This window comes from Lepus europaeus, chromosome 7 (assembly GCF_033115175.1).
Source record: "Lepus europaeus isolate LE1 chromosome 7, mLepTim1.pri, whole genome shotgun sequence".
Classification (NCBI taxonomy): domain Eukaryota; kingdom Metazoa; phylum Chordata; class Mammalia; order Lagomorpha; family Leporidae; genus Lepus; species Lepus europaeus.
Window position 1 is genome coordinate 67408266 of NC_084833.1, and position 18291 is coordinate 67426556.

Here is an 18291-nt window from a genome sequence, read left to right on the forward strand (position 1 = left end):
GGTCATTCTTGAGCTCAGAGAACATGTCACAGAATGAATATTGGATAGGATGTGACAGTTACAGCAATTGGAGAGATGTAAGTATAAAGAGGTACCCAGAGGGAATAATCAAACTCTAGGTCTGCTGCTGCATCACTACCATAGTGAGCTTCTGCAATTGGGTCTTCCTCCTTCTAGTGCCTCCATATTATCTGCTTTGAACACACTGGCTTTTTTTTTTTTTAAGGTTTGTTTATTTATTTGAAAGTTAGAGTTACACAGAGAGAGAAGGAGAGGCAGAGAGAGAGAGAGAAAGAGAGAGAGAGAGGTCTTCCATCCGCTGGTTCACTCCCCAATTGGCCGCAATGGCCAGAGTTGTGCTGATCCGAAGCCAGGAGCCAGGAGTATCTTCCCGGTCTCCTACATGGGTGCAGGGGCCCAAGGACTTGGGCCATCTTCTACTGCTTTCCCAGACCATAGGAGAGAGCTAGATAGGAAGTAGAGCAGCCGGGACTTGAACCGGTGCTCATATGGGATGCTGGCACTGCAGGCGGCAGCTTTATCTGCTATGCCACAGTGCCAGCCCCCACACTGGCTTTCTTTTTAAGATTTATTTTATTTGAAAGGCAGAGTGACAGAAGGAGGTAGGGAAAGAGAGAGACATCTTTCATCTGCTGGTTCATTCCCTGAAAGGTCATAATGGCCAGGTCTGGGCCAGGCTGAAGTCAGGGCCCTGGGACTCCATCTGGGTCTCCCATGTGGATATAGGGACACCCAACCTCAACTGCCTTCCCAGATATATTAGCAGGGAGCTAGATCTGAAGCGAAGCAGCTGGTACTCTGATATGGGATGTCAACATTGCAAGAAGTGACCCAACCAGCTGCACCACAATGCCTCTTTGCTGCTTTTTTTTTTTTTTTAATGTTTTTGTCTTCATGGGACATTCCTAGTTCCAGAATGCCATTTCTTTTTTTTTTTTTTTAAGATTTATTATTTTATTTGAAAGGCAGAGTTACACAGAGAAAGGAGAGGCACGAGAGAGAGAGAGAGAGAGAGAGAGAGAAAGATAGAGAGATATCTTCCATCTGCTGGTTCACTCCCCAATTGGCTGCAATGGCTGGAGCTGTGCCGATCTGAAGCCAGGAGCCAGGAGCTTCCTCTGGGTCTCCCACGTGGGTGCAGGAGCCCAAGGACCTGGGCCATCTTCTACTACTTTCCCAGGCCACAGCAGAGAGCTGGATTGGAAGTGGAGCAGCTGGGACTTGAACTGGTGCCTATATGGGATGCTGGCGCTCAAGCCAGGGCATTAACCCGCTGTGCCACAGCACTGGCCCCAGAATGCCATTTCTTGTGAAGAACTCACGCAAACCTTTCAGGAGACAGATCAAATGATCTGTGAACTTTTCCCAAAGCACTTTCTGGAGGTTTTTACATTTTTTGAAGCCTTGCATTTTGTGCATATTCTGTTTTTAGTTTTTATTTCTTTGTATTTATTTATTAGAAAGGTAGAGATGGGTGCCAGCATTGTGGTGCAGTGGATTAAACTACCTCTTTGTGATACTGACATCCCATAACAGAGTGCAAGTTTGAGACCCCACTATTCTGCTTCTGATCCAGCTTCCTGCTCAGGCACTTGGGAAGGCAGTAAAAGATGTCCAGGTACTTGGACCACTGCCACCCACATGACAGACCAAGATGGAGTTCTTGGCTTCGGCCTGATCTGGACCTGGCTATTATGGCCATGTGAGGGGGTGAACCAGTGGATGGAAGATCGATCTCTCTCTCCTTCTCTTTCACTCTGATTTTTCAAACAAAGACAAAACAAATAGAAAAAGAAAAGCAATGAGAGAGAAAGAGAGAGAGAGAGAGAGAGAGAGAAAGAGAGAGATCAATCGGTCTTCCATCTGCTGGTTTATTCCCCAAATGCCTACAACAGCTGGGGCTGGGCTAGGCTGACGCTGAGACTAGAACTCAATCTTGGTCTCCCAATTGGGTGACAGGGACCCAAGTACTTGAGGGTGCACATCAGCAAGAAGCTGGAATCAAGAGTGTAGCTGGGACACACCCAGACACTCTGATATGGGATACGGGCATCTTAAGCAGCTTAACTACTGCAGCAAAGAACCCACCCCAGGTTTCATTTATTGGTTTTACCAATAGCTGTTATAATTGTAATTCCAGGGACAGTGAGGGCCTCCATGATTCTTCAGCTCTAGGTAAAACTGACTTTATTCCTAATTTTATAGCTTGCAGAAGTTAAAGCCTTTTCTTGTTTTTCTGCAAATTCTTGGAGGCTTACCTTTGCACATCATCTCTTTTCTCCCAAGCTTCTACATTCTTACCTCACAGTCTGAATAAGAGATTCAGCCTCTTCGCTGCTCTCCAGAACAGATCTACCCCTGTACTTGGTACTTAAGAATTTAGAAGACTTGGCCAGTGCCGCGGCTCACTAGGCTAATCCTCTGCCTGCGGCACCGACATCCTGGGTTCTAGTCCTGGTTGGGGCGCTGGATTCTGTCCCGGTTGCTCCTCTTCTAGTCCAGCTCTCTGCTGTGGCCCGGGAAGGCAGTGGAGGATGGCCCAAGTGCTTGGGCCCTGCACCCGCATAGGAGACCAGGAGGAAGCACCTGGCTCCTGGCTTCGGATCAGCACAGTGCGCCGTCCATAGTGGCCATTTGGGGGGTGAACCAATGGAAGGAAGATGTTTCTCTCTGTCTCTCTCTCACTGTCTAACTCTCTGCTTGTCAAAAAAAGAAAAAAAAAAGAGTTTAGAAGACTTTACTAAAGAGCTGAGGTCACATGCAAATCCTTTAAAATCTCTTAAGAGTCAGCCTGGCCTGCCTTGGTACTCTGGCTACTTGGCTGTGTGGTATCCCCCACATTGCCCTTGCCTCATGCAGAACCAGTCCTCACAGTTCTCTCATCTCCTTCACTCTGAAGCAACTAACCTCCTGTCTCATGTAGAGTAGTTCCAAGGCACTTTCTGCCCTTGGCCCCTCCTCCTACCCAAGAGTTTATCAAAGTGTTGTTCCAAACAAAAACAATTCCTTTCTGAAAAGGAATTCTGTAGGCAGCAGTTAGGATAATTTTTCCCATCCTATTAGTGCAATATCTATTTATGAGCATGTCTTAGGGCTGCTGTAACAAAGTACCATAGATTGATAGGCTCATAAATAACAGATAGTCTCAAAACCTGAGTTGAGTTACCTGATATGCAGCAAGCCAATCACTGACATAAGGGTGGTGGAAGAAGGTATGTTATTACTGCAAAGCACAGAGCAAGGAGTTGGGCAGCTATTGCTTAATTCTCCAGTTCCCTGAGGGGTTGGGGTAAAGGTTCTTATGGGTTGAAGTTGGAGTTGAGAGGTATGTAGGTCACTAGTTAGTCTGCAGTGCTCTTGGCTGCCTTTTTTTCCCCCCAGTGCAGAAAGAGGATTCATTTCCAAAGCTTCAGCTAACAAAAGCCACAGCAGTGTCACGAGGGTGTCAGGCAAGTGGCTGCAGGGACACCTCTGAGCCTCAGTGTTCTCCCTAGCTGTACTCATGCTGCAGGTCATGGTATGGGCAGGTCCCGTGTCTTCCGGCGAGGACCTGGCTGGCGGGGGTGGGATCGTCACCAAGGAGAAGTCTGTTTTTGGCCCGACTGCTGTCTGACTGCTCTGCATCTTCCAAGGGGACAGCACAGCCCTGTATGGGGCTGGGGATGTAAGGCACAGGATTCGCCCAGGTGGCCTCCAGGAGCACACGCCACATCCCCTGTGTTGGCATGTGGCTCCCTTTTTTTTTTTTTTTAAAGAGAAATGCTCTATCTTTTAAAATTTTTTATTTTCACCTTATTTTAAGGGCAGAGAAAGAGAGAGGGAGAGATCTTCTCCTGCTTTATTCCTTAAATGCCTAGAACAGCCAGAGGTGGTCCAGGCTGAAGCCAGGAGTGGTCTAGGCTGAATGCCTTCTGGGTCTTCCATGTGGATGGCAGTGACCCAAGTACTTGAGTTTTGTGATTATGGGCTCTGTAGGGCCAGCTGCACCACTCCTTCCATTCAGTAAGTTAATTTTAAAAAGAGGTTGATTTGCAATCATAAAAGCAAGGCAAGAACACTTTAATCTAAAGGAGGGAAGCTGGGAAACTATGGGAGGCTAGGACCTGATAATATCTAGTGTCTGCATCAAAGGCACTATATGGGATCTGGTTTCAAAAGCCCTCTTCCATATGGTGGAAAGAGAGTGAAAGAGCTCTCCAGACTCTTAGAAGAGCATGAATTACATCATGAAGGCTCCATCCTCATAGCCTAATCACCTCCCTAAGGCCCACTTTCTAATATTATCACACTGGGGGTTAGGGTTTCCAAGTAGGATTTTGGGGAATGCAGACATTTAGTTGCCTCAGCTCCCTGCACAGAGCTTGAGTTATAGCAGACCCTCAACAATACTTAATAAATGAAATGATGATAGATAAGAATGTTTGGTTGAAAAAAATAAATGAAAGAATGAATAGGTTGTTAATTGACCTGATGGTTCCCAGGGATCATTGCTTTGTAAAAAGAAGAGGCTGAGAGTATAGCCTTTTTTTTTTTTAAAGATATATTTATTTATTTGAAAGTCAGAGTTACATAAAGAGAAGGAGAGACAGAGACAGAGAGAGATCTATTTTCTATCTGTTGGTTCATTCCCCAGATGGGTGCAACAGCCTGGGCTGGACCAAGCAGAGACCAGGAGCTAGGAGCTTCATCTGGGTCTCCCACGGGGGTAGCAGGGACCAAAACATTTGGGCCATCTTTTACTTCTTTTCCCACACCATTAGCAGAGAGCTGGATTGGAAGTAGAGCAGCCAGGACATGAATTGGCATCCATATGGGATGTTACTGCAGGCTACGGCTCTATCTGCTAGGCCACAATACCAGGTCCAGGGTCTAACCTTAATTCCAGTCCCAGTTCTGCCTCTAACTTACCGAGTAACTATGTGTAGGTTACAGTTCCTTGGCTTCTTACTACTTATTTATATTTATTATAGCTTCTTACTACTCAATTCTTTTTATCAACCAAATCTCATTTTTTAAAAAAAGATTTATTTATTTATTTGAGAGGCAGGGTTATAGAGAGAGGAAGAGATAGAGATAGAGGTCTTCAATCCGCTGGTTCACTCCCCAAATGGCCACAACAGCTGGAGCTGGGCTGATCTGAAACCAGGAGCTTCATCTGGGTCTTCCATGCAGGTGCAGGGGCCTAAGCACTTGGACCACCTTCCACTGCTTTCCCAGGCCATTAGAAGGGAGCTGGATCAGAAGTGGAGCAGCCGGGACTTGAACCAGTGCTCATACGGGATGCCAGTGCTGCAGGAGAAGGCTTAACCTACTATACCACAGCGTCGGCCCTAGCCACACCTCATTCTAATTCCCCAATGTTCTCTGATACTTCACAGCATGGGCCTGGGCCTGGCTGGTCTCCTGGGTAATTTATTCTTCAAACCTACCTGCTTGGTTAAGAAGTGCAGTGGATAGAGTTAACCTGGAATTGTTCTGGCTTATGGTTCTTATTCAACATCTGTGCATCCTCACCCTCCTTTAATGTTTTAGTAAAGCTGGATATTGAGTGAACTCCCTTTTGTGAGGAGGCACTAAGAAATCTAATAGGCAGTTAGATAGGGAAAGTAATGGGTCCTGAGATAGAGAATAATCCTGTGCCCATAAATAACTACAGGAAAACAAGTTCTGGCGTCAGACCAGACCACAAACATTTTTAGCTGGTCAGCAACATTTTTCAACTGTGACATCTCTGAAGTGGTCAACAAGATAACTTCTTTTCAACTGTTTCTGGTCAGCAGAATAACATTTCTCAACTGATCAGAGGCCATGATCACTTCTGAAGACGTATAGAAAGACCCAGGTCTCTGATGCCAGACCAGACCTCAATAGTCAGACAATCTGGTCAAAGACCATGACCACTTCCCAAAATGTATGTAATATAAATGTTTCTCAGCTGACCAGAGACCAGACCTCTGAACCCAAAGTATGGAAAAAAAACAGACCCCTGGTGTGTTAAAAAACCACATGAGGGAAATGATTAATCAATGAACATTCTCTATATAATCTCGCTTGTCTAAAACCTTACTGGAAGCCTCCCTTGGGTTCCCTCCTGGTTAGCAAAGTCTTTGTTCTTCAATAAAACTTCCACTTTTACTCACTTTCATTTTATGCATTGTAAAATTTTGTAGCTGTGAAACAAAGAACCCTACTTGAACTCCTGCAGTAATTCCACCCTCATCTCACTGTATATGTTAAACCTCGTCAGTCTTTCTTATGCCAGCCCTTGTGTGGAAATGTGTGTGTATGTATGTAGCTACGTGCATGTGCTTATGTCCACTTCCTTAACCAGGTTTATTGTCCTTGGAATTTCCTGAAGCTTTTTATAGGGTTTTTTTTTTTTTTTTGACAGACAGAGTGGACAGTGAGAGAGAGAGAGACAGAGAGAAAGGTCTTCCTTTGCCGTTGGTTCACCCTCCAATGGCCGCTGCGGCCGGCGCACTGTGGCCAGCGCTTCGCGCTGATCCGAAGGCAGGAGCCAGGTGCTTCTCCTGGTCTCCTATGCGGGTGCAGGGCCCAAGGACTTGGGCCATCCTCCACTGCACTCCCGGGCCACAGCAGAGAGCTGGCCTGGAAGAGGGGCAACCGGGACAGAATCCGGCGCCCCGACCGGGACTAGAACCTGGTGTGCCGGCGCCACAAGGTGGAGGATTAGCCTAGTGAGCCGCGGCGCTGGCCTCTTTTTATAGGCTTTCTGAAGGAAGTAGGAAACTCACATAATCTTTTCAAGGCTTTGGTCATGGATGCTTTTTTTTTTTTTTTTAAAGCTTTATTTATTTACTTGAAAGGTAGTTACAAGGAGAGAGAGGGAGAGAGACTTTCCATCTGCTGGTTCACTCCCTAAATGACTGCAATGGCCAGAGATGGGCCACACCAAAGCCAGAGCCTGGAACTCCACTCTGGTCTCCCACATGAGTGGCCAGAGCCTAAATTTAGGCCATCTTCTGCTGCTTTCCCAAGAACATCACTGGGAGTTAGGTTGGAAGTGGAGCAGCCAGGACTCAAACCACCGCTCATGTGGGATGCTGGCATCTCAGGTGTTGTGCCACAATACTGGCCCTGATGGCTGCTTTTAAAAAAGCATTTCATTGGAGCCAGAATTGTGGCACAGCAGGTTAAGACACCACCTGCAATACCAACATCCCATAGGTTCCAGTTTCTGATCCAGCTCCCTGCTCATGTACCTGGGGAAGCAGCAGAAGACGACCCAAGTCCTTGGGCCCCTGCACTCAGATGAAGCTCCTGGCTCCTGGTGTGGGCCTGGCCCAACCCTGGCCATTGCGACCATTTGGGGAGTGAACCAGTAGATGGAAGATCTCTCTCTCTCTCTCCCCACCCCCTCTCTGTAACTCTGACTTTCAAATAAATATTTTTAAAAAGACAAGTTTTGGGAATGGGCATTTAATCTAGTGGTAGACAGCCCTATCCCATATTGAATACCTGGGTTTAATTACTGGCTCCAAATCTTGACTCCAGCTTCCTATAAATGGAGATTATGGGAATAGTGGTATTAGTGCAAGTGTTTCCTGCCACCCACATGTGGGACCTGTATTGTGTTCCTGGTTCCCAGCTTTTGCCCCAGACCAGCCCCAGCCATTGTGGGGCTTGTGGGGTTTTGGGGAGTAAACTAGCAGATGGGGATGCTATTTATCTATATGTATGTATATATGTATGTATGTAGATAGATATAGATAGATAGATAAATAGATATAGATATATGTGTCTATATCTCCCTGTCTCCAAAATAAAATTTTTAAATGTCTTTAAAATAAAAATTGGGGCAGGTATTTTGTATAGCATTAAGATGCTGATTAAGATGTCCATATCCCATACCAGAATACCTGGGTTCAAGACCTGGCTTTGCTTCCAAATCTGATTCCTAGCTAGTGAACAGGTGATGGCTCAAGTAGCTGGGTCTCTGTCCCCCACAAAGAAGGCCTGGATTGGGATCTCAGCTCCCAATTTCAGCCTATCCCCACCCTGGCCATTGTGGGCATTTGGGGAGTGAACCAGTAGATGGGAGCAACTCCATCTTTTTCTCTGAAACTGAAAAAAAAAGTTTTTTAATTCACAGTATAAAAAAGGAAAGATCATATGGTGAGCTAGGAGAATGGCTGTGCCTGACTCAGGCTTTTTTATTATTATTATTATTTATTTGAAAGGCAGATTTACTTGGGGGGGGGGTGTCTTCCATCTGCTGGTTCACTCCCCAGATGGCTGCAATGGCTGGAGCTGCACCGATCAGAAGACAGGAGCCTCTTTCGGGTCTCCCACGTGGGTGCAGGGACCCAAGCAGTTGGGCCATCTTCTACTGCTTTCGCAGGCCATAGGAGAGAGCTGGATCGGAAGTGGAGCAGCCAGGACTCGAACCGGTGCCCGTATGGGATGCTGGTACTGCAGGTGGCGGCTTTACCTGCTATGCCACAGTGCTGGCCCCTACTCAGGCTTTTATAAGCCCTGTTGTGAGGACTACTTTCCAAAGGCATGCTCACATGCCCAAGGATTCTCCACTAGGCTCACCTGCTAAGCACCATAACTGGATTAAGTTTCTATCCTCTTAATACCATTAACTTATGACTTGATGAGTTTAAACATCTGCATGGGTTCAGGAGCAATCTCCTGATGTGGCTGAAACCATAGCATTCCATTTTCCTTGAACTTTCTAAAGCACGCTCATATTAGTTAACTTTTGTTATTCTAACGTTATAAAGAAGGTTATGTTATAAAGAAATGAGGTTTATTTTGGCTGACAATTCTGGACGTTGCAGTCCAAGATCAAGTGGGCTCCACTGGTTTAGCCTCGGGTGATAACATTCTTGCTGACATGTTCCTAAGGTAGCACAGGGCACCATGTGGCAAAAGACATGTGTCTTTCTATATGTCTCCCCAATCTGTGATCCCTCTCTCTTTACAAAAGCCACAGGATTCAGTCATGGGGACTAAGGCCTAATCTAATCCTGACCATTCCCAAAGACCCACCTCTGGATACCAGAAGCACCCAGAGCTGGTGAACAAGAACGTGCCCAACCTCCATGCCATGAAGGCCATGCAGTCGCTCAAGTCTTGAGGCTACATGAAGGAACAGTTCGTGTGGAGACACTTTTACTGGTACCTTACCAATGAGGGCATCCAGTATCTCCAGGACTACCTTCACCTGCCCCCCGAGATCGTGCCTGCCACAGCCGACCTGAGACCGGCAGGCCTAGGCCCAAAGGTCTGGAGGGGGAGTGGCCCTCACAGGAGGGGAAGCCGACAGAGATACTTTCAGACAAGTGCTGTGCCCCCTGGTGCCGACAAGAAAGCCGAGGCTGGGGCTGGGTCAGCAACTGAATTCCAGTCTAGAGGCAGATTTGGTCTTGGACGTGGTCAGCCACCCCAGTAAAGCTAGAGGGGATTATTTTGTGTTAAATAAACTTGTAGCCAGAAAAAAAAAAAGTTGCCATTCTCTTAGTGTAATTCATTAACATATGACTTTGGGGATCAAACTGCTACATGCATTCAGGAGCCAGAACCAATTCAAACAGTAGCAGTGATAGAGCCAGGATCAAACCAGCCTGTCATATGCCAGCATCTGTCTCTATAACCACTGCACTACTTCTTTCTTCAAGCTCTAAATTCCATATTCTGAAGAAGAATTACCTAGGGAAAAGAAACAACTCTCTTACCTTATTTAGTGCCCAGAAGTGTTTACTGTGGGGTTTCCTTTGATCTGATCTTAGGAGTTCTTAGTATTTTGTGGTGCTCTGAACAGAATCCAGACTGCATTGAGCATTAAAATATTATTTTACGTTGTTATCCCATTCAAAAGGGAGCAGATTTTGGGATTCTGAACTCAACAGTATGCCATTAAAAATTTCTTCAAATCCAAGATGGAACAAAAAGAAATTCCCTGTTAGAGTGGTGAGCAGGGCATGTGGATTTGGTCCTGCTGGGTAGATGTCCTCCAAGGTCAGATTGACAGCCCTCAAGTCCTATATAGATGCTGTGCCAGTGTGCCTGGCTTCTGTACTGGCAGGATCAGCATGTTCCGTGGTGACTGGCAGGGGTAAATGAGTTGTATTCCAGGAAGAGCAATGTTAGTGTCCAGGTGCCTCTTTTTACACGTTTCCTTTGGTGATATGGCTTGAAATTATAGATTTTAAGGGTAATATTTATTTTCTATGGATACTTAAAATTCTTATTCATTTATTTACCTGAGAGAGAGGGAGAGGGAGGGAGAGAGAGGCTTTTTCTAGTTGGCATTCAAGTGGAATGATTTTTGAAGAAGCTCTCCTGAAAACCCTGGTAAAAAGCCATGTTTTCTGATGAGCGTTTGGTCATTCTGGTGTTAAGGACTGAGGAGGTTGGCCGGTGCTGCCGCTCACTAGGCTAATCCTCTGCCTGTGGCGCCGGTACCCCAGGTTCTAATCCCGATTGGGGCGCCGGGTTCTGTCCCGGTTGCTCCTCTTCCAGTCCAGCTCTCTGCTGTGGCTCAGGAGTGCAGTGGAGGATGGCCCAGGTCCTTGGGCCCTGCACCCGCATAGGAGACCAGGAGGAAGCACCTGGCTCCTGGCTTTGGATCAGCGCAGCACGCCAGCCACAACACGCCGGCCGTAGTGGCCACTTGGGGGGTGAACCAACGGAAAAAGGAAGACATTTCTCTCTCTCTCTCTCTCTCTCTCTATCTCTCTCTCCCTCCCTCTCTCTCTCTCTCACTGTCTAACTCTGCCTGTCAAAAAAAAAAAAAAAAAAAAAAAAAAAAAAAGGACTGAGAAGGTTGCACCTGTGTCTACTAAAAACCCTGTGAATAGATTTCCCACTGTGTGGTTACTTGGGGCTATGCATTGAAAATCTCAATGGAGCTGGAAGAGCTGGTGGGAGATTCTTTTCCCCTCATTCCTGGTCACTTTCATTTAGCTGTAGCAGTTGGAAAGCTCATGAACTTTCTCCCCTAGCTTCTTCCCTGGGATGGGCATTCCTTCTTCCAATGTTCTTCCTGCCTGCGGTCGGCGCACTAGAGCGTTCTTGGATTCAAGTGACCTGGGGAAGATACCTTGGGTTGGGCTCCACCTTGTGGCGGTCCTTGACGAAGTTCAGACCTTCCGGATTTAGTGCCAAGGCCCGCAAGATGGCCGGTTGTTTCCTCTTGTTATTTTTTGCCCCCTGGGTCTGGTCTTCGTTATTAGATACTTTGAAAGCAATCTCCACCAACTAGACATCCCAAGAGCCCTTTCTACTTTCTCTGTATGTTGCGGTCTGCTTGCCTTATAAAAGTCATCTTTTGATTCTCTGAGGCCTCAGAATTTATGTCCGTGTATCTGTAATATACCTCAAAAATCCTCTACAAGTACTCCAAGCATTTCTTGCTATTTTTTTTGTCTCACTTCTTGAACTTGATGTAAGTTCCTCTGCTTTGGCATCCCTCTTCTTTTTATTATTTTGAATTGTATTCATTTGAAGGGCAGAGAGATAAAAAGAAAAACAGACTGGCAGAGCCCAGTTGAGGAGGTCTCTGTCTTCTTGAAACATCACCCTCTGCTTCCCAGGGTGTGCATTAGCAAGAAGCTGGATTGGAAGCAGAACAGCTACATCATATTTAAGCACAGTGTTTTTTGTTTGTTTTTGCTTTAAGGCAGAGTTACAGAGAGAGGAGAGAGAGAGATAATCTTCCATCCCCTGATTCACTCCCCAAATACCCACAATGGCTGGGGCTGGACCAGTCTGAAGCCAGAAGCCAGGAGCTTCTTTCAAGTCTTCCACGTGGATGCAGGGCCCAAGGACTTGGGCCATTTTCCGCTGCTTTCTCAGGCAGATGCTGTCCTCAGGGAGCTGGATCAGAAGTGGAGCAGCCAGAGATGCAAACCAGCATCCATATGGGATGCAAGTGCCACAGCCTGTGGCTTAACTTGTTGTGTCACAGCGCTGGCCCAAGCACAGCTTTTAAGTTGCTACTTGGAATTGGTTGCACTCCAGGTCAGAGTGCATGGTCTGAGTCCTGGCTCTTCTGCTTCCAATCCAGCTTCCTGTTGACGTGCACTCTGGGAGGCAGCAGGTGGTGGTCCAAGTAAGGGGTTGAGTTCCAGCCACCCACATGGGAAACCTAGATTGAGTTCTGGGCCACTGGCTTCAGCCTGGCCCAGCCCAAGCTGTTGTAGGCATTTGGGGTGCAAACTGGCAGATTGAAGATCTCTGTTTCTCTGCCTTTCAAATAAAGGTTAAACAGCAAAAAACTTATTCTCTGATGGGACATCTTTTCGCAGAAAACCTGATCACCATTTTGGGTGATTTCTTTGAATTCTGAGTTTTTTTGACTACCTCAAGTTGCCCTCCATTGTATAAAAAACTTGGGACTTAGACACTGGGGTTTTGAATCTCAGCTCTCCCGGGTTGCTGGGTGTTGGGAAAGCGGTTTAACCTCTTTGTGACTCAATTTCTTTACTTATAATGTGAAGAAAATCTTGGTTTGTATCTCAAAGTATTGTTCTGAGGATTGAGTTATTATATGGAAAATACCTAGAACTATCTGGCACATAGTAAGCACTATGTAACTACTATTATTTTATCAAAAATTTATTTATTTATGTAAGAGACTGGCAGAGAAACAATAGATAGTTCTCATCCATGGTTTATTCCCCTCCCATCCCCCATACAAGCAATAGTCAGGGCTGGACCAGGACAAAGCCAGGAGCCAGGATCTCAATACAAGTCTTCCATATGAATTACAGGAGCCCAATTACTTGAGCCATCACTGCTGCCTCCTTTATTAGCAGGAAACTGGATTCAGGAGCTACAGCCAGGAACCAAACCCAAGCAGTCTGATGTGGGACATGGGTATTTTTTTTTTTAAGATTTATTTGTTTATTTGAAAGACTGAGTGACAGAGAAAGAAGAAATAGAGAGATATTCTATCTGCTGCTTCGCTCCCCAAATGGCTGCAATAGCCAGGGCTGAGCCAGGTGGAAGCCATGAGCCTATAACTCCATTTGGGTCTTCCATGTTGGTGTTAGGGTCCCAAGTACTTGGGCCATCTTTTGCTGCTTTCCCAGGTGTATTAATAAGGAGCTGGATTGGAAGTAGAGCAGTAAGGACTCTAACCAGCACCCACAGGGGATGTGGAATTGCAGGTGGTGGCTTAACCAGCAGGTGGTGTGCCTCATTGCCAGCCCCTGACCTCTCCCTCTTTGTGGCTTAAAAAAATGTACAGGTTTTCCAGTGCAGCCTTGTGGATTGGGGTCATTTCCTTTATGATCCTGGCTTTTACTGTTGTCTTGGAGACTGAGAAGTTGCAAATGGAGCAGCAGCAGCAGCAGCAGATACTTCTAGAGCCCAACACAGGGCTGTCAGGAGGAATGCCAGAGATCTAGATTGTTACTGCTGGATTTGAGTTGTCTTGGTGGGAGAATCTTCAAATTCATGTGATTCAATTGAAAGGTTGATTTTTCTTTTTTGACTTTGGCACATTGCTCCAGCTTAACCTAATGGAGAAAATTCCCCTGCAGTGTTTCCTGGAGACACCCAACTTGCAACTGCACCCTGCATGCTAGTCTCACCTATTCCTTCTGTCTTTGCTCTGATAGAAGAGTGCAGCGACACAGACAGTTATTTAAGCTCTGACTACCTGACCCCTTTCACTAAATTGCTCCCCAGTGGATGTTGTCCTATGCCATTGTGGAGTAGGAAATGATGCCAGTGGGGTGGAAGGACCCCTTTACTCACTGATGACTATTTTGTTATTTGTAAAGAATGGAGATGTCAGGGAGGGCCAGGCCCACAACATGGAACTGACAAAACACAAGACAGTTGTAAAGAGAGAAGACGGAGGCCAGCTGTAGGTTCAACTGCAAGATAGGGATGATGAGGACTCTGGAGGACAAGCAGGAGCTCATTTCCTCTGTACATTTTGCTCAATGTGTTAAAAAAAATTTATACATTTGGAATGTCAATATGTAATACCAATTTGTCCCTTCAATGAGTTTGCACTAGTTTACACTCCACCAATAGTTTATGAGGGTGCTTCTTTCCCAACTGCCTTTCCAGTGCTGCTACTCTGACTTAAACCTATTGTTTTCTTTAAAAGTACCAAGATGCTCATTAAAAACATAGGCATCATAGCAATGGTTTCTCCAGGCAAGAGCTACAGTTTTGCTTGGGTTTTACCTTTCTGAGAGCACAGCTGGGCCTTCTGCCCTGTCCTGTGGTCTTCCTTCTGAGGGGCTGTGGGAGGTGATCTGACCAACTAGTACAGCTCCAGGTCACCATGGGAAAAAGGTAGGCCTATGCCCTGCCTGATGATGGAAATGCAAACCAGCTGAGTTCTATAATGGAACACAGAGCCATTGTCGGGAAACCACAAATTGCTGACTTGCTCCTGCAAACAATCGATACTCAGAAGCTGAGTCCAGGAATTCTAAAGATGCACCCAACAAAAAGGGTTGGGGGTGGGGAGCATGCTTTTAACAAAGAACACAGCACAGAAGGCCCTGGCAGTACTTCCATTCCCTCTGATGATCCCAGAGCTCTAGGCTGCTAAAGCTGGAGTGGTTAGCAGTATATTGGGCTCAAATTGTGACTCAGGGGGCTGGTGTTGTGGTGTAGCAGGTTAAGCCTACGCCTGTGATGCCAGCATCCTGTATGGTCACTGGTTTGAGTCCCAGCTGCTCTTCTTCTTCTTCTTCTTCTTCTTCTTCTTCTTTTTTTAAAGATTTTTATTTATTTATTCGACAGGTAGAGTTACAGACAGTGAGAGAGACAGAGAGAAAGGTCTTCTTTCCATTGGTTCACTCCCCAAATGGCCGCTACGGCCGGTGCTGTGCCGATCTGAAGCCAGGAGCCAGGAGCTTCTTCTGGGTCTCCCATGTGGGTGCAGGGGCCCAAGGACCTGGGCCATCTTCTACTGCTTTCTCAGGCCACAGCAGAGAGCTGGACTGGAAGGGAGCAACAGGGACTAGAACCCGGTGCCCATTGGGATGCCGGTGCTGCAGGTGGAGCATTAACCAAGTGAGGCACGGCGCTGGCCCCTGCTCCACTTCTGATCCAGCTCCCTGCTAATGCACCTAGGACAACAGCAAAAAATGGCCCAAGTGCTTGGGCCCCTGTACCCACATGGAAGACTCATAAGAAGTTATTGGATCCTGGCTTTGGCCTGGCCCAACCCTGACCATTGTGGCCATTTGGGGAGTGAACCAATGGATGGAAAGTCTCTCTGTCTCTGTCTCTCCTCCTCTCTCTCTAACTCCACTGTTTAAATGAATAAACCTTAAATTAAAAAAAAAAATCTGACTCAGTCACTTATCAGCTCCCTGCCCTTGGGCTATTGCTTGACCCCCTTTAGCCTCAGATTCAACTGAATATTTATGTTTATAAATAACTTAGCATGATGCCTAGCTCTTTGTAAGGGCCTAACTAATTATTATTATTGCTATTTTATTAATAACAGTAAGAGCTCTGGGGGGTGGTAGAACCAAGGGATATGGTACCTGGAGGGTGGGCCATCTGAGCTATATCCTAAAGAATTAGATTTGGCATATTAGAATAAATGAAGTTCATGTGCAAAGGTTCTCTTGTATCTTCCTGGACCTGGTCAGGAGATATGCTGGGTGCTAGCAGTAGACCAGTGGCAAGGGACAGGGTGTACAGATGGGATGATCTTACTGTGTAACACGCCCACTAGTGCCAGCTTGAGTGGTTTATACAATGACCTTAGCATCTGGGGTCCAAATTGGAGGATATGGCTGGGCATGCACATAGGAACAAGTGTTCCCTCACTAAGAGCCTCTTTTGAGATGACTGGACCCCTTGAGGTTTTTGGAATCATATGAAGAAGTAGCATATAGCATACTGGGCTCTTGATACCTAATGGCAGCACCGGAGCAAGCTCTGGACATCTCCTGCTGAACTCAATGGGGCATATTTTTATCAAACTGTCTATGTCCCAAATATCCCATACCCCTATTGTAACATGACACAATCTTCTCCCAATGTCTAGTCCTCAACCCCTCATTACCATCGTATTATTTGGACTGGATGTTTATTTTCCCCCAAGTTCATATGTTGAAACCCTTATCCCCAAAATGATAGTATTTAGAGATGTAGTTTGAGGGAATTTAATTGGTAGGATTCTTGGATTAGTGCTATCTACAAATCAGGATGTAGGCCCTTACCAGACACCAGATCTGCCAACACCTTAACCTTAGACTGTGCAACCTCCAGAATTGTGAGAATAAATGCCTGTTGTTTAAGTACTTGGCCATCCTTCACTGCCTGTCCCATGTCATCAGCGGGGAGCTGCATCAGAAGTGGAGCAGCCGGGACAGGAACCAGTGACCCTGTGGGATGATGGAGTTGCGGATGGTGACTTAACCCACTGCACACAACACAGGCCCCTACGGTATTTTTTTTTTTTTTGTTAAAGCAGCCCTAACTGAGTAAGACAACATTTGTTCTTTCTCATAGAGTAAATTATAGAGGCAGCATGAGGTCAGTGACCCAGCTTCCTTCTTTGTTGTGATCCACCATCCTTTGCACACATCCTTCACATTATCATCAATGGTAGTTACCCCTGACACATGTCAGTGATTCCAGCCGTGAGAAGGAAGGCAGGGATGAAGAGGGCACACTCCCTCACCTTAGGGGTGTGTCTCAGCGGTTACTCATCACTTCTCAGACCCTGTTGGCCAGATTTCAGTGATGTGGTTTAGAAAGGCTGGGCAATGTTGCCTTATTTAGGGGGCCAAGTGCCTGGTTAAAATCTGTGTCTATTACTGAAAGAAGTAGGGAGAGTGGATTCTGAGGGATGATGGAAGCCTCTGCTATCATCAGTTTGTCATCTATTATCCTAAATAGGATATCCAGAGGTCAGTGAGTAAGGTCACGTCCTTGTGCAAGGACAGGTCTCACCTTTAAAAGGGTGATGAATCTCTGTGACAATTGTGAGGAAGGAATTGAGCACAAGAGGTAAAAATCAGTGTGAAAGGGGGCTGGCCTTGTGGCACAGCATGTTAAGCTGCCATCTGCAACACCAGCATCACATATGAGTGCCAGTTTGAGTTCTGGGTGCTCTGCTTCCAATCTAGCTCCCTGCTAATGTGCTTGGGAAGGCAGTGGAAGATGGCTCAATTGCTTGGGTCCCTGCATCCACATGGGAGACCTGGATAGAGTTCCAGGAGCTGGCTTCAGCCTGGCCCAGCCCCAGTCTTTGTGGCCATTTGGGGAGTTAATCAATGGATGAAAGTTCTTCCCCCACCCCTAGCCCCATAACTCTGCCTTTCAAAATAAATAAATAAATAAATCTTTAAGAAAAAAAGAAAATCAAGGTCAAAGATATGCCTGAGACAGGTGAAACCAGCAGTCTCTCCTTGTGAGGCTGGGGCTCTAGCAGTCCTCAAAGGCTGAGCATGCCTTCTGGGCAGGGTTGGAAACCAGGTTCTGATGCACAACAACTAGGAAGGGAGTCCTCCCACTTGGTGCTCCATGCTGAAAGGGATGTCTTAGCTCCCATCATTCCTCACATTTCCTTCCATTCTGCCATCTCTGGGTCCTAGAAAAGTCTTGTTAACTGTGTGAGGTGTGGGCTCAGGAGCAGAGGTGTTGTCTGTGCACACTTGAATGCCAGCTCCATCAATGCAGGCCCCTTTTGCTTCATGCACTTACTGCAGGATGATGAAGGGCACACAGCTTGTGGATTGGTTCCATCACGTTCCACCTCTGGGTGTCCTTCCCGAAACACCACCGGCATCCCTACTCTGGGGCAATGACTCAGAGGCAGGGCATGGCCCTGATTTAGCATTGTATCCCCGGTGTCATATAAACAGCAATTAAATTGATCAACACAACATTCTTCACAATCTCTGTCCAGTATACTTTTTTTAGCCTATTCTCTTGGCCTAGATTTTAGCTCGTCCCTAACCTAGACTGTCTACATAGAATAATAGTAATATTGGTGATTATCACTAGCTGAGTATATAACAGATGCGGGCCATTGTTCTAAGCACTTTATGTGCATTAATTAATCTAATTCTTACTGAACCCTATCAGATAAGTAAAATTATCTCCATTGGTCCAGTGAGGGAATTAGACTAAGAGAGGCAAAGATACTTGCCAAAGATCACACAGCCAGCAAGGACTCAGCAGTCAGGCCATCTGCCTGACCCTCTTCCATTCTCAGCTCTCCTCTCCAGTGCCTCTGTTGCAGAGTTGACTTTGCTCTTTCAAGTTTGCTCTGCTGCAGTTCCCTTCCCTGATTTCTGGCTCTAG

The 18291-nt window shown here is 46.3% G+C and overlaps 1 protein-coding gene across 1 annotated transcript; it reads left to right on the forward strand.

Moving 5' to 3' along the window:
* The first annotated feature begins 9133 nt into the window (after positions 1-9133).
* Positions 9134-9442, forward strand: LOC133763843 (small ribosomal subunit protein eS10-like). Its single transcript, XM_062197571.1, has one exon. It carries the CDS (start codon positions 9134-9136, stop codon positions 9440-9442), a length of 309 nt encoding a protein of 102 aa, XP_062053555.1.
* The last annotated feature ends 8849 nt before the right edge of the window (positions 9443-18291 follow it).

What these genes read in the sequence shown, in the direction of transcription:
- LOC133763843 (XM_062197571.1), top strand. Translation starts at nt 9,134, where the DNA reads ATGAAGGAACAGTTCGTGTGGAGACACTTTTACTGGTACCTTACCAAT.